Source organism: Bidens hawaiensis, unplaced genomic scaffold (genome assembly GCF_021521415.1).
Source record: "Bidens hawaiensis isolate Kalapana, Puna unplaced genomic scaffold, B.hawaiensis_p1.1 tig00060917_1, whole genome shotgun sequence".
Lineage (NCBI taxonomy): Eukaryota > Viridiplantae > Streptophyta > Magnoliopsida > Asterales > Asteraceae > Bidens > Bidens hawaiensis.
Genome location: NW_027500960.1, coordinates 1 through 9,179, shown reverse-complemented (window position 1 = coordinate 9,179; position 9,179 = coordinate 1). Strand labels below are relative to the sequence as shown.

The 9,179-nt window shown below is 38.7% G+C and overlaps 1 protein-coding gene and 1 pseudogene across 1 annotated transcript; both read left to right on the top strand.

Annotated features, from left to right (window-relative positions):
- The first annotated feature begins 229 nt into the window (after window positions 1-229).
- Window positions 230-4,090, top strand: LOC143603164 (pelargonidin 3-O-(6-caffeoylglucoside) 5-O-(6-O-malonylglucoside) 4'''-malonyltransferase-like; annotated as a pseudogene).
- Window positions 4,091-6,120: 2,030 nt separating this feature from the next.
- On the top strand, window positions 6,121-6,573 carry LOC143603163 (uncharacterized). The gene has a single exon (XM_077080050.1). The coding sequence runs from the start codon at window positions 6,121-6,123 to the stop codon at window positions 6,571-6,573; it is 453 nt and encodes a 150-aa protein (XP_076936165.1).
- Window positions 6,574-9,179: the final 2,606 nt, after the last annotated feature.

Below are 9,179 nucleotides of genomic sequence, written 5' to 3'. Positions count from 1 at the left end.
GTCCCAAACCCTAACGGGTCGGGTATTATCCGCCCCATTTATGTCTGATTTCGGGTTTCCGATCGGGTTCGGGTTTCATTGCATCCCTATATGTATGCATGTGATTCCCTAAATAAAGAAATTATCGGATCAGTCAAAGCCTAATACTAAAGCACTTAAAAGTATTAATGTATTATAAATTGTAGGTTACAAGATTTGTAAATGCAAGCCAGTCATTTTGTCTTCTTCAATGGCTATGGCAATCAAGTTTGAAAGACAATCCCACAAATTAATAACACCTTTTGCTCAAACCACTCCAACACTCTCTTCTTACAAGTTAGGCTTCATTGATGAGTTTGTTGCTGCTGTTGATGTAGGTATTGTTCTATTCTTCTCCAACAACAGTAATCATAACCAAAACTTTGTTGCTCGACTTGAAGAATCACTAGGGAAAACCTTAGCACGATTATACCCTCTAGCGGGTAGATATGTTGGCGAAACCCACACCGTTGATTGCAATGACCAAGGTGTTGAGTTTATGCACGCCAATGTTAATATCATACTCGAAGATTTTCTTGCTTCTGAAGTGAAATATAAGTTTGTTGACGAGTTCATTTCATCCAAACTAGGGGCTGCTCATCAACAAAGTGACCCAATACTCGCAGCTCAAGTAACCAGATTTGAATGTGGAGGTGTCACAATTGGTGTATGTGGTACACACAAGATTGTTGATGCTTCCACATTATCTACACTAATTAATGAATGGGCTAGTACAAACCAGGAACAAAATGAGATCAAAATTGCAGGTTTCAATTCCACTTTTTTATTCCCTGCTCGTGGCTTAACTTTCTTTCAGATGCCACCTATGAATGAAGCCATATTAAAAAAAACATACGAGAATTAAACTTTCATTCAGCGAGAGTGTGATATCAAACATGAAAGCAAAGGGAACAAATAGCACCCGCCAATGGTCAAAGGTGCAACCAGTATCAGCAATCATTTGGAAAGCTTTCAAGTTTGTTGATCTGGCAATACACAATTGTAAGACCCCGAATCCCGGGAATCCTAAAGTTGGTGATCGTCCAATAAACTTACAAAATTCTTAAACTCAAAACAATTCATTTCATTTCAAAAATCAGTTTAGAGTATAAATCAGCGGAAAAATCATAATTATTAAAACAAGTTCCCAAAACCCGAGAATTATGCCCAAAACCAAATTTCAATGTATTAAGTATTAATTGAAAAGGATAATGTTCATTAACAAAACTTTCCGACTAGATACGCCCTCAACCGTCCCAGTAGCCTCGAGCACGTCCAAATGGTAAGCATCCTCATCATAACCTGAAACTCACACTAACATACACAAAAAGTCAGCTTGAGCTGAGTGAGTTCAAGTTTTAATAATTGACATTTATAATAATCATTCAAAGAGTTTTAAAATAAAACGGGATATGAACAGTTAGGCCATCATCAACAATAAGTAGTCATACTTATATATATGTACATCTATATAATTATATCCCTATAAATATCATCCAAGTAATAACATCAGGGTTGAGCACACGTACAACCCAAACACGTAACGTTCCATCCAAGTAATAACATCAGGGTCGAGCACACGTACAACCCAAACACGTAACATCTCATCCAACTTATGCAAATACAAAGTAGGCATACCGTAAACATCCTTAGTCGATAACGACTAATTAACATCGCCAATTATTGGCCATACAATAATACATGTATAAACATACATCCAAACACACAATAATATCATCCCAAAGGCCTACTCTATACAAGTAAGCCCATATAAAATAATTTAAACTGTTCATCAAGCAAAATCGCTTAAGTGTGTATGCTAGCCTAAAACTTGAAAAGAGTAAAAATGGGCATCATGAACTCACCTGACACAAGACACGAATTCACCACGAGCTAGAGAACCCCTAAGTATCCCCACAACTCAAACGCCTGTCGATTAACATACAATCATTACTAACGACACCGAATGGACTCGTTTATCCTACGAGGCGTTCTAATATGGTTCAAGTTACCTAAAGCCTCAACCTCACCACGCTCGATTAAAACAGCCCCCGGGGCCTTATATTTACCAAAATGACCCATAGTTACTCCTGAGAACAAAGAATTCCCAAATTACCCCCAGAAGTACTAGGTGAGACTAACATGCGCGTTTAAGAGTTTTTTAGGAAATTAACATCCAAATCAGCCCCGTGCGGACCCAATATGATAAATTCACAGCCAACAAGTCCACACGACGCTACCCGAGTTGAATGGGTCGGTAACCCGCAAGCACAACGCACCAACTATTCAATAAACGCGAATTCGCGTTGTACCGACCCGTTTGAGTAACCGACAACCAATTCAGCCCCATTACCTTTAAAAATCAACTCATACCGAGGCTACAACATTCGAATTGGTTTTTAGTTCCCTCAAACAACGCGCTAGACATCACAATTCACAAACTAGTCAACCGAATTCTAGTTTTCACATCATCAACGATTGACCAACCTAACGAATGCCAAAATGCACGATGCTCTAGTATGATATACAAAACATACCTAGGAAGATTATGGAGCAAACACTTCACTTAAAACAGCCCCGAACGACACTCAATTGGACAGCCACCGGTTAAGCCTAAAACGAAAGAATTGATCTAACGAGTATAAGGAGCTGATTTTAGCACTCAAAGATGTATTTTATTGCATAGAAAAATGATAGAAATAAATTATGAAAATTTTACCAGAGTTGTATGAATATCTTAGATTTATAAAAATATTTTTTTATGTTTTTCTAGTGCATAAAAAAATCATAGAAATTCCTCCAACACAAAAAGGTACGTGCAGCTATTTCAGTATGCAGCAACAGTGTTTTATTTGTTTAAAAACCAAATTAAATGATTCCAATTGGGTTATAATCTTAACTCAAAATGTGAACTTTCAGAAGTGCAATCAACCAATTTGGACTTGTCAAAAAATAGTTATGATGTCGGGAAAACAGACCAGAATCCATCAACCCGCATCAGCTTTGACACACGTTTTTATAAAATCATAAAAACCATTCAAATGTCGTCCAAAAATTACAAATTATACCTTTCTAGAAACTAGACTCAAGATAGAACATCATGGAAACAAGAATCGATTAAAAACAATGGATTATCATCACATTACAGACCCTACAATAAACGAGTACGAATCTGTCAGCAAACTATTATCATCAAAACTCAACCCTAACATGTTCAACAAAGGGTTTAATGGTGAAAAAGGGTTGCATTAAGATAGTACCGACCTTGAATTAGACTAGAGGTGGCTGGAACATGGCCGGAGCTGCACAAAAACCGAGGAGAAGACACCCCCTGTTGCCGATTGGACTAGATTATGGGGCTAGGGTTTTTTTTTCTTTTGTTTTATGATAAAAAAACACAAGTTACATTCTAGTCCCTCATGTATGAAAGGTGAAACAACTTGAGTGGAAAGTTAATGGATTTTACTTACAGGAATGACGTGATGACCCCCCGGGGAAAGACGGATAAATCCCGAAAGATGTACATACTCTACATAGCTCAAAATCATTAAACTGAAATTAACGGGCGTTACAACAATTCTCAAAGATACTCGGTACTCTTTTAGGCGGTAAACTTAAGAGAAAAAATGGGATCCTTAATATCCAAAGATTCTTGTGGGAATCTTTAGGGGTTTTGTACCACAGAATGTAAGACTCCTGAAACAGTTGAAGAATTGGCAGATCTTTTAAGTGATTCAGTTAAGAAAACTATAACTGACTTCTCGAAGGGGTTCCATAATCACGAACTAGGCCAGCAGATATTTTAAATTCGTTGTCATTTCTTGCCAATATTCATGAATCTACTAAAGTTGTTGTCATAACTAGTTGGTGTAAGTTTCCTTTTTATGAAGCTGACTTTGGTTTTGGAAAACCTATTTGGGCGGCCCATACCGCTGAATCCTTCGGCATATTTGGTTATGACGTTGAAGGTAATGGAGTGGAAGCATATGCATTTCTCCAAGTTAAAGACGTCCCTTATTTAAAAGAAGCTATAGAACATGACGACACCTCTTTTGGAGCTTCAATTTCTTAGATTTAATTACTATGTGTTTTATTATATTAATGCATTGTGGGTTCACATTATTAAAAAGATGAGATTCGTGTGTTTGGTTTCTTTGTAACTATATTCTGATTCACGTGATTGAATTTATTTACTTTGTGTTTTTGTTTTAGTTTTGGTTAAACGGTCAAAGTGTTTAATTAGTTAGGTTTATTGGATTTTAATAATTCATATTGTCTGGTATTGGTTGATAATAATCCCTATTCATTTTATCACCACTGGCGGTACCAAATTTAAAAAAGTTGGCCCCGAATGGTCCCCTATTAAAAATAACTTAACAGCGTTATACTTTTTTCCGAATTTCAAACTATTGTTTTAGGGCTTTTGTTCGGAAACAGGACACGAATCGATTAATGTAAAATTTAGCTCGAAACGGTGATCTAAACGACTTGGTGAGCTTCATAAGTTTTAATGAAATCAGTTCTGCATACCACTCTATCATAGTTTGCATGTACGCACATATATAAAAATGTATTTACTTTTGTATATATGTACAACTGTATCTTTGTGTGTATATATGCATGTATGTAAGTGTATAATATAAATTAGAATTTACGATAAAATCGTGACTGTTTGTCCGTACCACATGTTTACAATTTCCGTGTTTAATTAACCACTGTGGCCCCCCTTTCGCCCACAACCGTTCTACGTAAAATCAACCACTGTGGCCCCCCTTTCGCCCACAACTGTTCTACGTAAAATCAACCACTATGCCCCCCCCCCTTCCGCCCACAACAGTTGTTGGGCAATGACTTGTGGTTTATGCTTGTTTATTTTTGGGCTTAGTTTGGGCTGTATTATGTAAACCGAAATCTGTTGATCTCGGTGGGCTTTTGTTGTTTTGGGCCTAGGTTGGTATAACTATATATACGATGTATGTAGTTTAGGTCAAAGTTGTTCGTCCATTGTATTTGGAACTGGGTAAGCTAAGGGCTTAAGCACCCGACGTATAATATACGTGTGTTTTGGAGCTTGTTTATTTTGTTTTGCTTGTGTTCTCTATTGCCTCATAGAATCAGCTTGGTGATTAGTTTCTGCCTAATCATCGAGTATATTGATATCACATTGAAAGATCCGTTCACGGGACTTACGATTGGTATTAGAGCCTATAGACCTATTCTAGGCTCGGTCATTGTTGATATCAACGATTCTGTTTTTTTTTTTTATCTAAGAAGGTTTCTCGTGTTGAAGGTTTCTGGATCTCGAAGAAGGGTGTTCTTCGTGTTCTTTGGGTGAGGAAGGCTGAATTCAGAATAGATTTTGGTATATCTTGCATTTAATTTGAATCCCATATTTCTCGGGATTTAGTTAAATATTCAAGAATTACCATATCTTTGTCTATTCTTAGTTCTCGGGTTGAATTTGAAGTTTTTGGGAAGATTTCAAAGTTCACGGTCTGCAGTCAAGGTTTTCAGGGACATTCTCAAGTTCTATGGCTAAATTCATTGTTCTCGGGTTCAATTCGTCGTTATCGGGAAAGTTTCGACAGTTCTCGGTGGTTTTCTTTTATTTTCGGGAAGTCTTTCGGTCTTCTCTGGTGGATTTCAGCATTCTCGGGAAGTATTCTGTGTTTTCGGGCAAGTTACAGAGTTCTAGGCTTGTTTTGCTTGTTTTCGGTCAAGTTTCAGGGTTCTCGGGATAGTTCTCTTGCCTTCCGGTTCTCTAGTTGACTCAGCAGTTCTCGGGTCAAGTATCTGGTTCTTGGGTCAGTCTTTGGGTTCTCTGTTTGAAGACTTTGGGTTTGTTTTCGGTGTTTTATCATCATGGATCAATCCATCAACGCATCCATCAACTCAGCACTTCACCAAGAGCTAGACTCCATTATGGGTACCGCTACACGTGTGCCCCGTCTGTTGAAGCATGAAGACTTCTATGAATGGAAGTTCGGATTCAAAAAGTATGTCAAGATGAAAGATGCTAAGATGTGGAGGAGCATAGTTAGAGGTCCTCAACCGATCACATATGAGACAGCTGAATGAGAGATTGCTGTCAAGCCTATCGAAATGTATGTTGGTGTTGACTATGACAAGGTAGAACAAGATGAGAAGGCACTTGCCACTCTTACAATGGCCCTGTCACCCGAGATTGCTCAAGGTTTCCGCGTGTTCCAATCAGCAAAGGCCCTATGGGAGGCACTGATAAAGGTCTATGAGGGAAATGAAGACATGAAGCGCAGTCGTCAGGACTTGCTGCGCCAAAAGTTCAATATGTTTAATCATGTTCTGGGTGAGTCCTTGGAAAGTCAGCTGCAAAGATTCGTCACACTTGTTACTGAGATGAGATCAGCCAACATACACTTAACTCTCATTGAAACCAACAACAAGTTGATCAATTCTCTACCACAAGGATGGGATATGAACGTTGCTGTTATCAAGAAGACAAAGGATCTTTCTAGACTAACCCTATCTGAGGTGATTGCTATCATTAAGTCATGTGATATGGATGACAAGCAGTGAGCAATCAACCAAGCAAATTCGTATACTGTTGCTGGATACGCCGCGTTATCAAACAATGCACTTATATCACAGGACAACTTCTCAATGTTCAAGTCTTCTTAGGGTGTGTACTTGCAGCCGCCGCAGCCAAATGGAAGTTTTTCCATGTTCAGATCAACTCAAGGCCAATTAACTCCACCTACATCTCAGCAACAGCCGCCTGCTTCCATATTCTTCCCACAACCATCTCCACAGTCTCAACCCCAACCCAGTGTTGCTTCTTCCAGCAAGTCTCCTGCCCAAGGACCTGCCATCTCAAAAGAAACTCAAGAGAATATTGCTCTCATGGCAGGCTTCATGAATTGCTATAATGCTTTTCTTGCTGGAGACCTTGTTCAACCAGTTGGTCCTACTGAACTGGATCAGATTCATCCTGATGACGTGGAAGAGATGGACATCTCCTGGAAAATTGTCATGGCTGTATTTAGAGCGAAGAAGTTAACCAAAAGGACTGGCAGGAACAATTGGAACTTACCTACAAACAAAAAGGTGGGTCTCAACAAGGAAAACCTCAGGTGCTACAACTGTCATGAACCAGGACACTTTGCCAAAGAATGCACAAAACCAGCAAAGGAGGGAAATACTGAAAGGGCTCTGGTTCCTGTGAATGATTCAAGGGGAGATAATGCTGTTGCTAGAAGAAACGAGCAATGGTTTGTTGCATAACAGTTTGATTGGACTGATCAAATGGAGGCACTCACTGTTCAGGGTCAGAATGTAAACCTCGCTCAAGTTGATGATGTTGAAGACCAGGTGAAGAGTCTCCAGTTTGCTTTCATGGCTTCTAATTCTGCTGGTTCGTCTGAGGTAAACTATAATTTGTGTTCTCAAGCATGCATTAGAAAGGTAGAGCTATTTCATGGGCATAATAGTAATCTTTTTAGAGAAATGGAAATGTAAGGCCCCGAACCCCGGGAACCCCACAGTTGGTATTCATACAAAACAATTATTAAAATAATTAGACTTGAAAACGGTTTCTTCCATTAAAACAAACGTCTCAGAGTGTAAATTCAGCGGAAAACATAAACGTAAGGTAAGTTCCCTAAAACCCGGGAATTTTGCCCAAAACAAATTTTTAATGTAAATCATAAAACTATTTAGAATCAAATTTTGCAAAGTACATTCTTCCATCCACGTATGCCCTTCACCGTCCAAGTAGCTTCGTGCACGTCCAGGCGATAAGGCATCCTCTTCCTATCCTGAAACTCACACTAACATGCACACAAAGTCAGCTTGAGCTGAGTGAGTTCAAGTTTTTAAGTAAATAACATCAGTAATAACAAATATGGTAGACATACCAAAAGTTTTTAAAGTAAAAAGAGTGCATCCATTAAGTCATCGTTATTGAAGACTAAACATTCTCATACATACATATACCAAAGATATATATATAAACATCCTTTCGAGTACATTCCTATATATATATAACATCCACGTATAACATTCAAAGGTCGAGCAAACGTACAACCCAAACACGTAACATTCAACGCATGCAAACACAAAGTAGGCATACGCAACATCCGTAGTCGAAACAACTACAACTCCGCCAAATATAGGCCAAACAATAATGTATATATGTGTGTGTGTGTATATATATATATATATATATATATTTAACATCTCAAGGCCTACCATATACTAGCAAGCCTATATAAAATCGTTTAAAACATTTCATCAAGTAAGAAAAACACTTAGGTGTGCATGCTAGCCCAAAGTTTAAAAGAGTAAAAAGGGCATCATGAACTCACCTGACACAAGACGCGGATTCACCACGAGCTAGAGAATCCCTAAGAAATCCCAAAACTCAAACACCTGTCGGTTTATATTCAATCAATACTAATGACATCAAGATGACTTGTTTATCCTACGAGACGTTCTAACATGGTTTGAGTTACCTAAAACCTCGACCTCATCAAACTTAATCACAACAGCCCCCGAGGTCTCACATTCACCAAAACGACCCTTAGGTACTCCCGGGAATAAATAATTCCCAATTTGCCCCCGGGAGCACTAGGTGACACTAACACGCGCGTTTAGGAGTCGTTTAGGCCGTTAACATCCAAATCAGCCCCGTGTAAACCCACTATGATAATCACAGCCAACAAGTCCACACGATGCCACACGAGTCAAATGGGTTGGTAACCCGCAAGTACAACGCACCAACTATTCAATAAACACAATTGCGTGTTGTACCGACCCATTGGAGTAACCGACAACCAATTCAGCCCCATAACTTATAAAAATGAATTTTGAACAGCCCGTACATCAAACCAAGTATCCCCGAGCTGAATTGGTTGTTAATCACTTCAACCCTCGCGTTAAACGCGTCAAACAACAATTCTAGTTAAACGAACATAACAATCAAACTACAACTAGTTGACCAATCTAACGAACACCAATGAACACGATACTTAAGTATGTACTAGACATACCTAGGAAGATTTTGGTGCAAAAACCTCACTCAAAACAGTCCCGGAAATGCTCAATTGGAAAGCCACCCGGTTAGCCTACAACAAGCCATTAATCAATCAATACGCGTGTTATAACGACCAATTATGGTGTAAAAG